The sequence below is a fragment of the Eschrichtius robustus genome, chromosome 2 (genome assembly GCF_028021215.1).
Source record: "Eschrichtius robustus isolate mEscRob2 chromosome 2, mEscRob2.pri, whole genome shotgun sequence".
Lineage (NCBI taxonomy): Eukaryota > Metazoa > Chordata > Mammalia > Artiodactyla > Eschrichtiidae > Eschrichtius > Eschrichtius robustus.
Window position 1 is genome coordinate 88,672,864 of NC_090825.1, and position 19,791 is coordinate 88,692,654.

Consider the following 19,791-nt stretch of genomic DNA (forward strand, 5'->3'; position numbering starts at 1 on the left):
TTTTTTTTTTAAACATCTTTATTGGAGTATAATTGCTTTACAATGGTGTGTTAGTTTCTGCTTTATACGAAAGTGAATCAGCTGTACATATACATATATCCCCATATCTCCTCCCTCTTGCGTCTCCCTCCCACCCTCTAGACTTTTTTTTTTTTTTGGCCGTGCTGTGTGGCATGCGGGATCTTAGTTCCCCAACCAGGGGTCGAACCTGTGACACCTGCATTGGGAGTGCAGAGTCTTAACCACTGGACTGCCAGGGAAGTCCCTGTTTAGACATTTAGACTTACTCTTTTTTGGTAGCAGTACCAATATTCTGGTAGTCATGTGTTTTCCGGAAATGGCTTTTTTCTTACTGCTGAGATTGGGCAATGACTGAGATAATGTGGCTCAGCATCTTTGGTACCACTCTTTAGAACCCAGATACTGACTTTGATTATGTTGATTATTTTGATTCTATTTTATTTAAAAATATTTAGTAATTTTTTGTCTACATAGCATTTTTATTCAGGATTTGTTTTGATTGTGTTGTCAGTGTTTGATAATCTGAGAATTTATAGTACTTGAATAACAGGGTCTAAAAAGTTTCAACCCTTTCTTTTTAAATAAATTTATTTTTAATTTACTTATTTTTGGCCGCATTGGGTCTTCATTGCTGCGCGTGGGCTTTCTCTAGTTGCAGCAAGAAGGGGCTTCTCTTTGTTGTGGTGCACGGGCTTCTCATTGCGGTGGCTTCTCTTGTTGCAGAGCATGGGCTCCAGGCGTGGGGGTTTCAGTAGTTGTGGCATGCAGGCTCAGTTCTAGAGTGCAGGCTCAGTAGTTGTGGCACACAGGCTTAGTTGCTCCGCAGCATGTGGGATCTTCCCGGACCAGGGATTGAACCCATATCCCCTGCATGGGCAGGCAGATTCTTAACCACTGCGCCACGAGGGAAGTCCCTCAACCCTTTCATTGTTAGAAAGGCTTAATTAGAGAAGCCGAAATCCCCTGAAATTAAAGGACATATTTAACTCAGATGATCCATTTCTCGCTCACTCACTAAGTAAACTCAGTCCTTTGGTTCTTTGCAAATCTCCACCAGACGAGATCATACCTGTAGAGATTTCTGGATACTGGGATATAAACCGTGCAGAGGAGACCAGTCAATTCCTGCTATATTTACAGGGGAGGAAATTTTAAATGCTGTAAGAAAAAAATAAGTTATCCAGAAACTCATCAAAATGAGTTACAGAATTGATGGGTTTCATATATGTAATCAGTTTGTGAAAACTATTATATTATCATTATAAAACATTTGAATGTCCCAAGGCTATTTGACTCAGATATGGTACTGATAGTGTGGGGTTTTTTTGTTTTGTTTTGTTTTGTTTTGTTTTCATGCTTCTTGTGCTGGGATTGATTGAGCTTCTTGAATCTGTGGATTTTTCATTTTCATCAAGTTTTGAATATTTTCAGCCATTATTTCTTCAAATACTTTCCCTATTCCTCTCTGTCTTCTATGATGTTTCTAATTATACACATATTAGATCTCTAAAAGTCCTAAAGTTCAATGATACTCTATTAAAAAAAATTTTTTTTTCTCTCTGCTTCATTTTTGATAGTTTGTATTGCTATGTGTTGTTGAGTTTTGTTTGGGGACACAGTTACGTTACTTGGAAAGAGTTTGATCTTTTGGATCCTGATTTTAAGATTTGTTAGGCAGGACCAGAACAGTGTTAACTCCAGGGCTAATTACTCCCCACTAGCAAGGCAAAACTTTTTTGAGTATTCTACCCCGTGCCCCATAAATTTTGAGTTTTTCCGTGTGGCTGGTGGGAATGGACAGTATTCCCAACCATGGGTGAGCACCAGGTCCTGTTTCCTCTAGTCTTTTCAGCCAGTTCTTTGCCCAGCTCATGTAGTTTTCTCACAGGCATGCACTGATCAGTGTTGTGCTGAATCCTGGACGGAGCGGGGCTCGCTGCAGATCTCTGGGCTTCTCTCTGTGTACCTCTGTCCTCTCCAGTAGTCTGTCCCATGAACTCTAGTTGCCTTGCTCTTTCCTGACTCTCAGCTTTGTCTCCTCAACCCAGGAATTCTGCTGGTGTCTCCTTCAGTTTCTCCTTCCTGTGCTGCAGTCTCTCAAGTCAGTAAGTCAGGGCAATTGTAGGGCTCACCTTGTTTGTTTCCTTTTCTTGGTGATCACTGTTCTTCTTTGGCTGGTAAACAGTGTCTTGAAAACTGTTGTTCCATATCTTTTGTCCATTTTTTGCTTGTTTCAGGTAGAAGGGTAAATTTGGTCCCTGTTACTCCATCTTTGCTGATTTTATTTTTAAAGATTTTTCCCAATAGCATTTTATTTTTCTTCTGGGAAGATGTAATTAGCACTTAACGAAATCAGACTACATATTTAGAATTTAAGATAATTCAGATCAGGTGAGGGTTTGCATTATTATTTTAATAAAAAAATGTAAACAAGTATAAGCTATGTGAGGCCCAGAGAGTTTTCTTCTTGACCTTTTAATTTAACCCCTGTAATGGCCAAGTCCCCTGCCTAAAATTTCTGATTGGGCATTGTAATTAGTATATATCAAACTTTTTACTATGACTTCTAAGTCTGTTTATCTCTGATTTTCTCCCTGCACTTCCCTTAAGAAAATACCTCCAGGAATGCAACTGGGGCAGTTTTAGGCCTTTCAGTTCTCTTTGGGATTCCAGCCCTGTGCTGCCTGCTGTCCAATATATGAAAAGAGTGTCATTTATGATGCCCCATTTTCTAGTTGTTTTCAATGGGAAGATGAGTTTGATTCCAGTTAGTATGTCGTGGTCAGAAGAGGTCCTTTACTTTGCTGGTTATTTTATCTCCTCTTTCTAACATTGTTACTGGTACAAAGGAATCAATCAGTCAATCAAGAAAAACTGTGTTTTCGTGTTTCCTTCATCTCATTTCTGAGTACCTGATAATATGCATGATTAATTTGTTAATTACAATTACTAATATATAGAAATATAAGCAGTGTGGTAGGATCTTTACATTTCATGCCTGTTGCTATTGTATATACCTGAATGGAATAAATTATTTTCTGTGGAAAATTCTAACATTTAATTTTTAAAAATTAATTTAGACTTTATTTCCCCAAAGTAAGTTAAACTAGTGAGTTTTTACCACGTTATGGAGGAGCTGCTAATATTTCCTACTACCTTTGAGTAGATATTGTTTTATATTTTTTCACACTATCACGTAATGATTAAAAAATAGCTCACCTTGTTCTGTATTATTTTATTTTAGATATAGTTTTGGCTTCTAGTGTGATGATTGTTCCCTGTTCCATATGAGAGCTGCAATTTAATTGCATGGAAGCATCTGTCCTAAATTTGGAGTGATACAGTAAAGGCTGGTGTTTCATATTTTAGTAAACCGTATGTTTGGAAGTGCTATCGTGGTGTTAGGTCACAGTGTGTATGTATTTTGAGCAGCTTGTGGATGGAATTTGAGTTGGTACAGAAATAATTTTGTTTTGGATTAGTTCTAATATTTACATTTTTACAAGGCATTTCAGGTTTGAGGAGAAAAAAATAATTTGTTATCTTTTCCACATTTCATGTATAGTCGTCCTAATTTTCTTCTCTGTATTTTTTTTTTATGCATATGCCCACACAAGACATTTATTTATCTTACAGAAATAACTTTGTACTCTATAAACTGTTCGGAAGTTTGGCTTTTTTACTTAGTTATGTATTTTGGGCTTTCTCTGTATCATTTCACTTGCAGTTACTTTACTTTTTTTAATGGCTGCATATCATTTTATAATTCATTTCTTCAGTTTTTTTATTGAACTCTTTTTGCTCTTAAAATTGTGATAAATATCCTTGTAAATAAAATCTGAATTCTTGTGAAAATATTATTTGTGAGATAAATTCTAAGAAGTAGAATTTCTGGGTATAAAGTTTGCCCACTTAGAATTTTAGTAGCTATTGCCAAATTTGTTTTTCAGTAACTTACATTTCCACTAACAGTGCATTAGAGAGCCTGTTCCCATATACACTTACCTACAGTGTGTGGTTGTTTTATTTAATTTTGTCAATCTGATACATGAAAAATAATAATTTCAAATGGCTTCATTTGTATTTTTTTATGATTAGAAAGGGTAAGCCTTTTCCTTTCAAATCGTTATGTTCAGAGGCATCTAAGAAACAGTGTTAAATAACATTGTTGATATTAAACAGCTTGGTTTGTGTTTGACTTATATGGGAAGGAATACTTCTATATTTGACTATTAAATATTCATTTTTGAAATGTTCCCAAACTGATTATGAGACGTTTTTCTTTTAATGGGCAATTTTGCCCAATTAATATTTTACTTAAGACTTTTGCATTGGTATTTATAAATGAATTTAATTTTGTAGTATCTTCATCATTTTTTGTTATCTGTGTTATGGTGATTTTAGGAACTTTGTTTTCAATCTCCGTATTTAGAAACAATTTAGGTAATACCAAAGGTATCTCTTTCATAAAGGTTTGAAATTATTCATTAGGAAAAAATGTTTGAGCTGTGTACTTTATTAGAGGTATTTTATTGATAATTGATTTATGATAACCATGTACTCCATGGTTATTGGTTTCTTTGAATTTCCTATCTGTAAAAGTTAGGATTCAGTCAGGAAAACAGAACCTACACTAGGTACTTCAATAAATAGGATTTAATTGGGGTAAATGTGTTCAAAAGTTTTAGAAGAGCTAAGAGCAAGCAGAGAAAGGTAAGGCACCTCAGAGATTAGTAACTATGTGGAGCCTCTACCATCTGGAAGCCACAAAGGGAGGAGGAGGGCTTATTACAAGCAGAGAGACAGAGGAAAGAAAGAATCTGAGAGGGAGAGAGAAATATATCCTGGCTTCTCCCTTCTTCCTGCCCTTCAGCCTTGTGCCAGTACCTCCCATTGCCCAATAAAGCCAAAAGCCAGTTAGCAAGGGAGAGCCTGGGAAATACAGTTTGCAGAGATCAGGTCCCAGCAGGTAAAGGGCTGGGAATGTACCTGTGAGCAAAAAATGGAATGATCTGTATGCAGTCTCTTGGAATGTCAATTTTGCTAATTTGCATTTCTCTTTAAAAGAAAAAAAAAGCTACTTCACTTATTTTCAGATTCTTCTCTCAGTTTTTGCAATTTTGTCTTAATTTATGGTTATTTCTCACTTCTAAGTGTCGATTTTATATACTTTATTTCCTTTGTTATTGTTATTTCCTTCGTTATTATTAAGCTCTCCTTTTTAATGCTGTTAACATTTTTTCTATTTTTATTTTTGTCTAATTAATAAATATTTTTCATTTTTTCTTTTCAGTTCCTTCTTTGTACTTTCCTTAGTTTTATATTGTTCTCCCTTTTCCAACTTCTAAAACTGTATTTTAATAAATTTATTTTAAAATTTTCTTACTTAGAAATAGAAGTGTAAAGTTTGTGAATCTTTGAGCATATTGAGCTGTATATCATGGAGCTTGATGGTCAGTGTTTTATTTACTGTTATTTCTAGGTCTTCTTTTAGTTTAAAAACTTAACTTTTTTGGCCTATGCATTTTTTTAGGAATGATTTGATTTTTTTCCCTTAAAAAATTCTGATAAGGATTTTTTCCTTTAATTGAAAGAGGCTAGATAGTGTGGTTAGTATGCACTATTTCTAATTTTGAGGAAGTTTATGAAATTTCTTATAGCCCAATATTATCTAATTTTTAAAAATATTCTTTTAAAATAGGTATTTTTAGACCTGTAGTGTATAGAGTTTTATATATGATGATAGATCAAACATATTCATTATTAAATTACTTATTCAGATACTCTGTATTTTTTTTTTTTTAGTCTAGTCTGTCACAGGTAGAGATGAGCATATTTAATTCTCCTACTACTTTTGATTTCTCATTGCATTTTCCACCATTTTTGCTTTCTGTTTGGATGTACTGTTTTCTGGAATGAAAAGAATCACAACAGTTATATATTCATGCTGAGTGATATTCTTTGGCAACATACTGTGCCCTTCTTTGTTTTATATTTTGTGTCTAGAATTCAGTTTTATATCATTTGAATATAATGACTGCTGGATCTTACTGTTCATATTTTTCTGGGAGAGGGTTTTCCCTATCTTTTCTGTTGTTGTTACATGTTATTTTATTTTACTGATGTTTCTCATTTTGTGTATAGTGAAGTTTTTTCCCCTCTGATTTGATAATGTTTTCCTTTTCATAGATGTTTAACACATAAAGTTTACATATAATATTTAACAGATGTGTTTAGTATAATTTTTATTTTGCAGCTTATTTTTAATTTTAATCATTTTAAGTTTCTTTTGTTTTCTTTCTTTTTCTAGTGGACAATGTTAACTTTCTTTAAAAATTATTTTTGTAATTCAGAAGGTCTATATAGTCTGCTTTTTTCTAAACATTCACTTGTTTAAGTTTTGAAACTTAAAAATTATAAGCTTATATCTGTATCTGTTTATTTACAAACTTTACAACTAAAGCTGTCTATTGACTCTTCTGTATGAAAGGTGAGGAAATGAACATACTTATACGTCTTATCCATCTCTCACTCCTGATTTTGTTAGTATCCTTTGGGATTTTTGTCTAGTTTATTATAGTTAAATTATTCCTACTTTCACATTTTATAGCTCTTCTCTCAAAAGTTGATACTTTTTTTCTATTTTGTAAATTTAACCACAATGGTTTTATTTTCAAATTGTATTAATCTTCTTTGCCTGTGATTAAATTTTTCTAAAATTAAACTTCAGATATTTTCACTTTTTATTATTTCTTAACCTATCTGTAGCTTTCAGCATCAGTGACTCTGACTACTGGTAAAATTCCATTATGAGGAACATTATTAATCCCTTAAGCAGGATTCTGTATAATAAAGCAATTTGAATGTCTGCAGATGGTCTGCAGATGAGATGAGTATTTTGTTCATCAGGTTAGAAGGAATTATCTTCCACAAATTATCCTCATCAACAAATAATTTATCTATGCTTTGGCCACTGCTATGCCCAAACTAAAGAGCATATCTGCAAAGTGCTATATCAGTTTTATTATAAATGTTGAAATGCATCTTTTTTGTTTGTTTGTTTCTTTATTAAGCATCTGTTAACATTTTGCTCATCTCTCTTTTTAAGAAATATTCCAGCCATGCATCTAATTCGAGTTATACACCACCCAAACATTTTCTTGCACACTCACTCATTCCTTTTAGGCCAGTGCTTCTTATTGCATTATGTGCTGCTCTAATCCCTCTGTTGTTTTATCAGTTGAAGATAGACTTGTTAATTTTCCTTCCCCATCATAATTGGCATTGTTTCTATGCTATCTAATTCCAGTTTGAAACAATTAAAAAAATCTTTTAATGGCATATTTTCACTTCATGGTTTTATTCTACATTTGTTCCTCCTTCCCTCCCTCTCTCCCTTCCTTCTTTCAAAGAATATTTAGTAACTATTATTTCAGGCTTCACAGTGAATACCTAAAATAGTGAACAAAGAGACACAGTACTACCCTCATGGAGCTTCCATTGTAGTTGGGGAGACATTAAAAAAAAAAAGTATACATACAAATAAATAATTGTTTTAAGTGCTAAGATAAAGAATAGCAAGCATTAGACCTACATGAGATTTAGCTGATTTCCTAAAGGAAGAGGTGGATCTTGCCATGTGAAAGAGAGGATGAGCTCCCAGGAAGAGAGAATGTTTCAGAAACTAAAGGAAGACCAGTGCTCCTAGAACTTATTTAGCTGGGTAGATAATGGCAAAACAGAAGTTGAAAGGATAGACAGAGGACACATAATCTGAGACACTATAGGTCTTAGAAGGAAGTTTGGATTTTTCTTTAAATGAAAAGGAAAGCCAGTGTAGGATTTTATGCAGGAGATGACAATTTCTTTTGCTACTTTAAGGAGAATGGTTTGGAAAGGAGCAGAGTAGAAGAGAGGACACCAGTTAGGAGGTGCTGCAACAGTCTAAGCCAGAGATAATCATATCTTCCAAAAGGGGTGGCAGTGAATATGAAGAGAAGTGGGTAGATTTGTGGTAGACTTTGGAGGGAGAATCAGAAGGAGTTTCTGATGGATTGTTCATGTGCAAGGGTGACTTGAGCTTCAGAAGAACAGAGACTTTTAGGAAGAGAGGGCATATTTATTAGCAGTATTAGGTTGTTGTTAGTAGGATCAAGCCAGGTTTTTGTTACAGATAGAAGACAAATGCAAAGTTCTGATAAGAAGTATAAGGAGTTTTCTAATCATAGAGCAAGAGTTCTTGAGAGTACAGGATTCTATAGATAGTGTCTTGGGTCAGAATAGGAGATATTGAGGGCAATATGGGATTGACAGTTGGGGTAATAATATATACCTTGGGAGGTTTTGACTTTTCACAGTGACTGCAGTGAACAGGGCTATTAGACAGGATGAGATGTGCCCTCCTGGGAGGTGAAGGGCAATCTGACCCAGTTGTGTGATCTTTAATGTTAGCTTCTAAGAAGGCTTCTCCCTAGGCTGCAAGGACTCCTACATAGAATCACAAAAATTTATTGCTACAAAACACTTAGAGAGTATTTGTTTTTTGAAGATAGAGAATATTTGTTTTTTGAGAAAGAAACTGATTCCTCTCACTTTATTTTTGGTAGCCTTAATATTCTGCACATGCTATAGAATGTTTTTCTAACATGGTATTTTTTAGAGTGAAAATATCAGATGAAAAAGGCAAAGCTACAAGAATTACTAGGGCAATTTAAATTATGTTTTTAATCCACGTTTGTATAGTTTTTCTTGTTTTCATCTTTGTTAAATTTTATATTTTAATGGAGGAGCTACATCAGTTTTAAATGGCTTTGTGGTATCAAGAGCATCTTAGTACTGAGGTTTTTGAATTTGAAAGTAAATATGATGAGTTCATAGGCCACCTGTCTTACTTCATGTTCATAATAGCATCTCAGAACTAAAAATGACCTTTTTCCCTAAAGAAATGTCCTCAAAGATTACTTTTTTAAAAAAACATATATTGCGGTGTATCAAGAACAAGATTACTAAGTTAGACCCTGGTGAGTTCTGACTGACTAAGAATTTGCTTCCTTTAGGCTATACTTTTGATTTAGATACCTATTAAATTTTGATTTAGGATTATTTTGGGCTACTAACAGAAACAGAATTAATTCTGTTCATTCACAGATCAAAGGTAATAGTGTAGAAAATTACCCTTGTGAAATATCTGAAACTATACCTTGTCTAGTTTTTGTATCTTTACCATGGATCCTCTCTGACCATGGAAAGTCTCCAACACCTGTTTCTGAATAGAATTTTGAAGACCTGTAGTGAAGAGCATTCCTTTTACTTTTTTTTCAGTATTTATAAGCTAGAAAGTCTAAAAACAAATGACTTGTTCTTCGAGCAGTATCCATATGCCCACTTGTCCCAAACCCACCATTATGTGTGTCTGCTATTGAGGCAATGTGTTGGGCTAGAAAAACCATTGAGAACTAATGGTATTTATTAAGAAAAGAGATAAGATAGAAATGTAGAGAATACAAGCATTTAAGACATAGACAGCAAAAGAAGAGCAGGTATAAAGTTTGAGAAGGAATTTTTAGGAAGGGAGGAAGGCAAGCCAGCGTGTTGGAAGATAAGAAGCCATAGAAACCAAAAAAGAGAGTTTCAGGAAGAAGTGAGTCAGTAGGATCAGATGCCTCAGAGAAACAGGTTAAGAATGAAGATGGGTAAATTTCTGTTGCATTTGATCATTAGGAAGTGTTAACCTTACTGAGGCAATAGAATGGTTTGGGCAGAAGCAATATATCAGTGTGTTGAAAAACAAACAAGAAGTGGTAAAATGAAGACTGCAAGTGTGGCTTCTCAAAGAGTCCCGTAATCCTGTCCTAGAATTCTGCAGTCTCTGATTACTGAATTTTGAAGCATTTGTTCTTGAATTTAAAGATATTAAATATGAACCACTCATATAGCTCCTTGCATAATTGCCAGAAACCTGCCATTTTTATATTAATGTAATAATTTGTGTAAAACTAAATATTTAAAGTTCCTGAAGACAGCTAAGTGGAAACCTCTAATACAAGTGCTAATTTTATTTCTTATTTTTTAAAAAGTCTTGGCTACTTATGATTCAGCAGACGGAACAACTTAGTAGGATAATGAAGACACATGCAGAGGACCTAAATTCTGGGCCCTTACACAGGCTCACCATGATGATCAAAGACAAGCAGCAGGTGAAGAAGAGTTATATAGGTGTTCATCAGCAGATAGAGGCAGAGATGATCAAGGTTTGTCCTTCCGTTCTGGAATTCTTTCTTTAATTTGATTTTTAAATTCACTGAAATACTTTATCTTGTTTGACTTTAAAAACTGTTTAGTCACCGTTTCCTGACAAGAAATAGATTTCAGTGTCTCTAATAAGTAGTATCTTATTTTTACTGAATATACAACTTTATTGATTATAAGATATATTGTTACTTTATATACTCTCATGAAAGAAAAAAATGCTGCCAATTAAACGATGATACAGTGCTTTCTTATCACTTAGAATTTTTATTTTTTACTCACTGAAATAGCTCTTTTAGGCTTTTAAAAAATTAATTTGCATCATGTAATTCTATGCATATAATAAAAAATAGGCAAAATAAATTAGTTGGAATATTTCTATATTTTTTTCACAGAGTCTGTCTCTTCTGGATAACTTTTTACAGTGGTTTTTGTTATGAAAATTTGCAAATATACGGAAGAGAGAATTGTTAAATGAACTCCCATTGACCTATCCATCCATATAGTCAATATTTTCTTTTTTTTTTTTTTTTTCATCTATACTCTCACCTACTTTTCTTCTACACTGGATAACTTTAAAGAAAATTCCAGTTATTATTTTATCCATAAGTATTTTAGTATATATTGCTAAAATAAGTACTCTTTTAAAAAAAAACTATGTTATCATTAACCCACCTAAAATAACAATAATTTCTTAATATTATTAATTATCCTGACTATGTTCAAATGATTGTTAAATGTTTTTTACAGTTGTTTCATTTGAATCATGATCCAAACCGGGCTCATATGTTGCATTTGAATAATCTCTTTTAATCTCTAGGTTCCCCTCACCACCCCACTTTTAAAATGCCATTTATTTGTGGAAGAAACTGGGTAGTTTATTCTATAGCATTTAATTCCTTCATTTTGGATTTTGCTGTTAGCATCTTGTGATGCAGTTTCACATATTCCTTCATCCTCCAATTTTCTTGCAAACTGGAAGTTAGATCTAGAGGCTTGATAAGATTTTGGCTGTTTATTTTGGGCAAGAATACATCATAGGTGCTGGTATAGACTTCCTGTTGTTTCATATCAAGAGGTATATAATGTCTGCTTGTTTATCTTTTTCTGATGTTAAACTTGGCTAATAGGTTCCAGTGTTGCCAGCCTGGTCAATCTATTAAAAAAGTTTCTCTTCAGCCTTTCACCTAATAGTTTTAGAAACACTTCATATTCACCACTTAGATCCATTAGCTCAGTGGAGGTTGTAAAATGGCAATATTTTACTTCTGTCATTCCTGATGCAATTGTTAGCTGGAGTTTTTCAATAAAAAATTTTCCTTTATCAACTATTTGGTTGCCGTGAGGTGTAAGGTAGGATAAATTCTTGCTTTTTGATATTAATTTGCCAGTTTGGGACTTCCCTGGTGGCGCAGTGGTTAAGAAGCCGCCTGCCAATGCAGGGGACACAGGTTCGATCCCTGGTCCGGGAAGATCCCACATGCCACAGAGCAGCTAAGCCCGTGTGCCACAACTACTGAGCCTGCGCTGTAGAGCCCGCGAGCCACAACTACCGAGCCCGCATGCTGCTACTGAAGCCTGTGCGCCTAGAGCCTGTGCTCCACAACAAGAGAAGCCACCACAATGGGAAGCCAGTGCACTGCAACGAAGAGTAGTCTCCGCTGGACACAACTAGAGAAAGCCTGCGCACAGCAATGAAGACCCAACGTAGTCCCACCACCCCCCAAAATATTGCCAGTTTGCCTAATAGTGAATTGGTTGTTTAGCAACTTCAAAAGTTAAGACTTCTAGTTTCCAGACCAGCATGTAAGAAGTTTGGAAGTTGTCCCTCCATCCTAACAACAAGTAAAAAGCTGAACAAACTGAAAAATCAACAACTCTTCTTAGATCCATTAGAGAAAGTAGGTCACAGAGCAGATGACTGCCCCCCCCCCCCAGTTGGAGAGACTGACAAGCAAATACAGAGAATCACAACTTATCAGAGCAGCAGTGGTCTCGGGAACCACTGTTGGTTGTAGAAAAACCTGAACTGTAACTGACAAATTCTGGAAGTTCAGTGTGGACATTTCTGAGGGTTAAAAACTCCAGGAGGACCCACTCATTGAGGGGCCTTCACACTTGTGAATTTTACCTCCCAAATCCCTATGAGGTTCTCACAGAGAATATAGGAAAAAAAAAATCTCATGATCCTGGTAGTGGCAGAGGAAAAGGAATAATTTTGACATATGCTAGAGCATTCTGTTTTTAACAAGGTCTGTCGTCAGGACAAACTGTTTAGCCAGAACCTAACTGACCTGGGGGAAGGGAAGTACCCAACTCCAGCTCACTCTAGCCATCCTGTCCCATGTAAGGCGGGATGGAGACTGAGAAGTACATGTGAAGTTCACGGTCCAGGGGCACAGGCTCAGTGAAAGACCAAGACCTAATCAGAGGGCTATAAAATGCTTCTCCTTCCTTGACAACTTATCACCACATTAGTACAGGCCTGTTTACCTCAGTTCCTTTTACCCAGTACATTATACCTGACAATCAAGAAGAAAGAGACAAGGCATACCAAGAGGCAGGAAACACAATTGGAAGAGACAGAGCAAGCATCAGCACCAGACATGGCAGGGATCTTGGAATTATCAGACTGGGAATTTAAAGCAACTATTAATAATGTGCTAAGAGCTCTAATGAGTAAAGTAGACAGCATACAAGAACAGATGGGCAATGTAAGCAGAAAGATAGAAATCCTAAGCAAGGACCAAGAAGAGATTCTAGAGTTCAGTAACATTATAACAGAAATGAAGAATGACTTTGATGGGCTTATTAGGAGACTGGACACAACTGAAGAAAGAATCTCTGAACTTGAGTTTATACCAATAGAAATCTCTAAAAGTGAAAAGCAAAGAGAACAAAGACTGAAAAAAAAAAAGTAAACAGCATATTCAAGAATTTTGGGACCACTACAAAAGGTGTAACATACATATAATGGGAATACCAGAAGGAGAAGAAAGGGACTGAGGAATAGAATAAATTTTTGAAATAATAATGACTGAGAATTTCTCCAAATTAATGTCAGACACCAAATGACAGATCCAGGAAGCTCAGAGAACACCAAGCAGAATGAATGACAAAAAACCCCCTCATAAACCTAGAATTCTGAACCCTGTGAAAGTATCCCTCAAAAGTGAAGGAGAAATAAAGTCTTTGTCAGACAAACAAAAAATTGATGGAATTTGTTGCCAAGAGACTGAGAAAGAAAGTATGATATAGGTCAGAAACTTGGATCTACATAGAGAAAGAAAGAGCATTGGGGAAGGAATGAGTGAAGATAAAATGAAAACTTTTATTTTTCTCATTCTTAATTGATTTAATGGATATTGCTTTATTGAAAATGATAATAGCAACAATGTATTTGATTATGTGCACTCATGTATATATCCTGTGTGTGTGTACATATTTTTATGTATGCTTATATATAAGTGAAATGAATGAGAGCGATAATACTTGGGATGGGAAGGAGGAATTTTGATTCTTTTGTTATTGTAAGGTATTTACACTATGCATGAAGTGGTATAGTGTTATTTGAAAGTAGGAGTGGATTAGTTACAAATGTATGTTGTAAACTCTAGGGCAGCCACTAAAAAAAGCAAAAAAAAAGAAGTATACCTAGTATGCTAAGAAATGATAGAGAATAGAATCACATAAAATACTCAATTAAAACCACAAAGACAGAAAAAGAGTGGGAGACAAAAATTGGAACAAATAATAAGGGTAACAAATAGGAAACAGTAACAAATATGGTAGATACTAATCCAAATATATCAATAATTACTTTGAAGGTCAGTGGTCTTAATGAACCAATTAAAAGACAGATATTGTCAGAATGGATCAAAAAACAAGACATAACTGTATGTTGTCTACAAGAAACCTACTTTATATATAAAGACACGTATAGATTAATAGTAAATGGATGGAGAAAGATATACCATACTAACCCTAGTCAAAAGAAAGTGGGAGTAGCTATATTAATTGCGGACAGGCCAGACTTCAAAGTAAAGAAATTTATCAGAGATAAAGAGGGGAATTACATAATGTTGAAGGGGTCAGTTCTCCAGGAAGACACTGTAATCCTTAACATGTATGTGCCTAACAACATAGCATCAAAATACTGATAGAACTGCAAAAAGTGTTAGAATTGTAAGGAGAAGTGGATGAACCTCTATTATAGTTGGAGATATCAGCACCCTCCCCACCCCCCATCAGAAATGGACAGATGCAGCAGGCAGAAAATCAGTAAGGACAGAGTTGAACTTAATAATATCATCAATCAACTAGATATAAGGAACATGTATAGACTACTTCATCCAAGAGCAGGAGAATACACATTCTTCTCAAGCTCACATTGGATGATTCAACAAGACAGACCACATTCTAGGTCATAAATCACACCTCAATATATTTGAAAGATGGAGTTGATACAATGTCTTCTCTGAGACCACAGTGGAATTAAACTAGAAATCAGTAACAGAAAGAAAGCTGGAAAATCCCCAAATACTTGGAGGTTAAACAGTACACTTCTAAATAACACGTGGATCAAGGAAGAAATCTCAAGAAAAATTTAAAGATATTTTGAATGAAATGAACCTGGAAACAAAACTTATCAAAATTTGTGGGATACAACAAAAGCAGTGCTTAGAAGGAAATTTATAGCATTGAATGCATTTGTTAGAAAAGAAGAAAGATCTAAAATCAATCATCTAAGCTTCCACCTTAGGACAATAGAAAGAGAAGAGCAAATTGAATCCAAAGTACACAGAAGAAAAGAAATAATGAAAATGAAAACATGAAACTAATAAAGTCAACAAAACCAAAATCTGGTACTTTGAGAAGAATAAAATCAGTAAGCCTCTAGCCAGGATAACAAAAACCCAGTGTGGGTACAAATTACTAATATCAGAAGTGAAAGATACATATCCCATGGATATTAAAAGGATAATGAAGGACTACTTTTTAAAAACTCTTATGTCCTAATTCAAAAAGAGTCATGTACAACAATGTTCATTGCAGCTCTATTTACAATAGCCAGGACATGGAAGCAACCTAAGTGTCCATCGACAGATGAATGGATAAAGAAGATGTGGCACATATATACAATGAAATATTACTCAGCCATAAAAAGGAACAAAATTGAGTTATTTGTAGTGAGGTGGATGGACCTAGAGTGTGTCATACAGAGTGAAGTAAGTCAGAAAGAGAAAAACAAATACCATAAGCTAACATATATATGGAATCTTAAAAAAAAAAAAAGGTCATGAAGAACCTAGGGGCAAGACGGGAATAAAGACACAGACCTACTAGAAAATAGACTTGAGGACGTGGGGAGGGGGAAGGGTAAGCTGTTACAAAGTGAGAGAGTGGTAGTGTATATATGGATACATATACACTACCAAATGTAAAATAGATAGCTAGTGGGAAGCAGTCGCATAGCACAAGGAGATCAGCTCGGTGCTTTGTGACCAGCTAGAAGGGTGGGATAGGGAGGGTGGGAGGGAGGGAGACGCAAGAGGGAAGAGATATGGGGGTATATGTATATGTATAATTGATTCACTTCGTTAAAAAGCAGAAACTAACACACCATTGTAAAGCAATTATATTCCAGTAAAAACGTTAAAAAAAAAACAAAAACAAACCTCTATGTCCATAAGTTTGATAACCTGGGAGAAATTGGCCAAAGCCTTGAAGGACACAGTCTGCTAAAACTCACATAAGAAGAATAGACAATCAATAGGCACATATCTGTTAAAGTAATTGAATCAATAATTAATAACCTTCCAAAACAGAAAGCACCAGGCTCAGATGGCTTCAGACTCAGATGGCTTCATTGGTGAATTCTATTAAACATTTAAGGAAGAAATTATGCCAATTCTCTACAAACTATTTCAGAAAAAGAAACAGAGAGGAGCTTCCTAACTCCATTCTATGAGGCCAGCATTACCTAACACCAAAAGCACACAAAGACATTAGAAGAAAAGGAAACAACAGACCAATATCTATCATGAACATAGATGCAAAAATCCTTAATACACTATGAAGAAATAAAATCCAACAGTGTAGAAAAAGAATTTATACACTTTGAACAAGTGGAATTTTTTTCAGGTGTGAAAGGCTGGTTCGATATTTGAAAATCAGTTAATGGAATCCACTATATCAGGAAATTAAAAAAGAAAAATTACATGAGCATATGAATAGATGCAGAAAAAGCATTTGACAAAATCCAACACCAGTTGGGTTGGTTCTCAGTAAATGAGGAATAAAGGGGAACTTCCTCAACTTGATAAAAGATATCTACAAAAAACTTATAGCTAACATCATCCTTAATTGTGAGAAACTCATAACTTTCCCACTAAGATCAGGAGCAAGGGAAGGATGTCCGCCCTTACCAATGCTTGTCAACATAATACTGGAAATCTTAGCTAATGAAACAAGGCAAGAAAAAGAAAATGTGTACAGATTGGGAATGAAGAAATAAAGCTGTCTTTGTTTACAGATGACATGGTTGTTCATCCAAGAGAATCAACAAAAAACTCTTGGAGCTAATAAACACTTATAGCAAGTTTGCAGGATACAGTGTTAGCATACAGAAGTCAGTCACTTCCCTATATATTAACAATGAACAGGTGGAATATGAAATTAAAAACACAATACCATTTACATTAGCACCTCAAAAAATGAAATACTTAGGTATACAACTATCAAAATATGTACAAGATCTATAGGAGGACAATGACAGAACTCTGATGAGAGAAATCAAAGAAGAAATAATTGTAGAGATATCCCATGTTTGTGGATGAGAAACCTCAGTGTTGTCAAGATACAAATTATTCCCAATTTGAACTATAGATTCAACAGTCCCAATCAAAATCTCTGGAAATGCCAAATTGATTCTAAAATTTATATGGAGAAACAAAAGACCCAGAATAGCCAACAGAATATTGAAGGAGAAGAACAAAATTGGAGAACCGACACTACCTGACTTCAAGATTTATCATAAAGACACAGTAATCGGGGAGAGCTTCAAGATGGCAGAAGGGTACGATGTGGAGATCACCTTCCTCCCCACAAATACATCAGAAATACATCTACATGTGGAACAACTCCTACAAACACCTACTGAACGCTGGCAGAAGACCTCAGACCTCCCAAAAGGCAAGAAACTCCCCACATACCTGGGTAGGGTAAAAAAAAAAAGAAAAAACAGAGACGAAAGAATAGGGACGGGACCTGCACCAGTGGGAGGGAGCTGTGAAGGAGGAAAGGTTTTCACACACTAGGAAGCCCCTAGTCTCACGGGCGGAGACTGCGGTGGCAGAGGGGGGAAGCTTCGGAGCCACGGAGGAGAGCGCAGCAACAGGGGTGCAGAGGGCAAAGCGGAGAGATTCCCGCACAGAGGATCGGTGCCGACCAGCACTCACCAGCCCGAGAGGCTTGTCTGCTCACCCGCCGGGATGGGTGGGGACTGGGAGCTGAGGCTCTGGCTTCAGAGGTCAGCTCCCAGGGAGGGACTGGGGTTGGCTGCGTGAACACAGCCTGAAGGGGGCTAGTGAGCCACAGCTAGCCAGGAGGGAGTCCGTGAAAAAGTCTGGAGCTGCCGAAGAGGCAAGAGACTTTTCCTTGCCTGTTTGTTTCCTGGTGCGCAAGGAGGCGGGATTAAGAGCGCCGCTTAAAGGAGCTCCAGAGACGGGCGCGAGCTGCAGCTATCAGCATGGACCCCAGAGACGGGCATGAGACACTAAGGCTGCTGCTGCAGCCACCAAGAAGCCTGTGTGCAAGCACAGGTCACTATCCACACCTCCCCTCCCGGGAACCTGTGCAGCCCACCACTGCCAGGGTCCCGTGATCCAGGGACAACTTCCCTGGGAGAACACACAGCACGCCTCAGGCTGGTGCAATGTCAGGCTGCCTCTGCCGCCTCAGGCTCGCCCCACATTCCTACCCCTCCCTCCCCCGGCCAGAGTGAGCCAGAATCCCCTAATCAGCTGCTCCTTTAACCCCGTCCTGTCTGAGCTAAGAACAGACGCCCTCAGGCGACCTACACGCAGAGGCAGGGTCAAATCCAAAGCTGAACACCAGGAGCTGTGCGAAAAAAGAAGAGAAAGGGAAATCTCTCGAGCAGGCTCAGGAGCAGCGGATTAAATCTCCACAATCAACTTGATGTACCCTGCATCTGTGGAATACCTGAATAGACAACAAATCATCTCTCCCAGAGATCTCCATCTCAACGCTAAGACCCAGCTCCACCCAATGACCAGCAGACTCCAGTGCTGGATGCCCCATGCCAAACAACTAGCAAGACAGGAGCACAACCCCACCCATTAGCACAGAGGCTGCCTAAAATCATAATAAGGCCACAGACACCCCAAAACACACCACCAGACGTGGACCTGCCCACCAGAAAGAGAAGATCCAGCCTCATCCACCAGAACACAGGCACTAGTCCCCTCCACCAGGAAGCGTACACAACCCACGGAACCAACCTTAGCCACTGGGGGCAGACACCAAAAACAACAGGAACTACGAACCTGCAGCCTGCAAAAAGGAGACCCCAAACCCAGTAAGTTAAGCAAAGTGACAAGACAGAGAAACACACAGCAGATGAAGGAGCAAGGACAAAACCCACCAGACCTAACAAATGAAGAGGAAATAGGCAGTGTACCTGAGAAAGAATTCAGAATAATGATAGTAAGGATGATCCAAAATCTTGGAAATAGAATGGAGAAAATACAAGAAACGTTTAACAAGGACCTAGAAAAACTAAAGAGCAAACAAACAGTGATGAACAATACAATAAATGAAATAAAAAATTCTCTAGAAGGGATCAATAGCGGAATAACTGAGGCAGAAGATCGGATAAGTGACCTGGAAGATAAAATAGTGGAAATAACTACTGCAGAGCAGCATAAAGAAAAAAGAATGAAAAGAATTGAGGACAGTCTCAGAGACCTCTGGGACAACATTAAACGCACCAACATTCGAATTATAGGGGTCCCAGAAGAAGGAGAAAAAGAAAGGGACTGAGAAAATATTTGAAGAGATTATAGTCGAAAACTTCCCTAATATGGGAAAGCAAAACAGTCAATCAAGTCCAGGAAGCACAGAGAGTCCCATACAGGATAAATCCAAGGAGAAACATTCCAAGACACATATTAATCAAACTATCAAAAATTAAGTACAAAGAAAAAACATTAAAAGCAGCAAGGGAAAAACAACAAACAACACACAAGGGAATCCCCAGAAGCTTAACAGCTGATCTTTCAGCAGAAACTCTGCAAGCCAGAAGGGAGTGGCAGGATATATTTAAAGTGATGAAGGGGAAAAAACCTACAACCAAGATTACTCTAGCCCGCAAGGATCTCATTCAGATTCGATGGAGAAATTAAAACCTTTACAGACAAGCAAAAGCTAAGAGAATTCAGCACCACCAAACCAGCTTCACAACAAATGCTAAAGGAACTTCTCTAGGCAGGAAACACAAGA

The 19,791-nt window shown here is 36.7% G+C and overlaps 1 protein-coding gene across 7 annotated transcripts in view; it reads left to right on the forward strand.

The window, feature by feature from the left end:
- Positions 1 to 19,791, forward strand: part of FER (FER tyrosine kinase) — a 462,076-nt gene that overhangs the window by 81,263 nt on the left and 361,022 nt on the right. For 5 of the 7 annotated variants that reach the window (XM_068535703.1, XM_068535705.1, XM_068535701.1 and 2 more), the window contains one exon: positions 10,098 to 10,271. The exons of the other annotated variants lie outside the window; for them this stretch is intronic. In XM_068535703.1, coding sequence (XP_068391804.1) covers positions 10,098 to 10,271 — 174 coding nt within the window. The remainder of the gene's footprint in view (positions 1 to 10,097; positions 10,272 to 19,791) is intronic. 7 annotated transcript variants of the gene reach the window in all.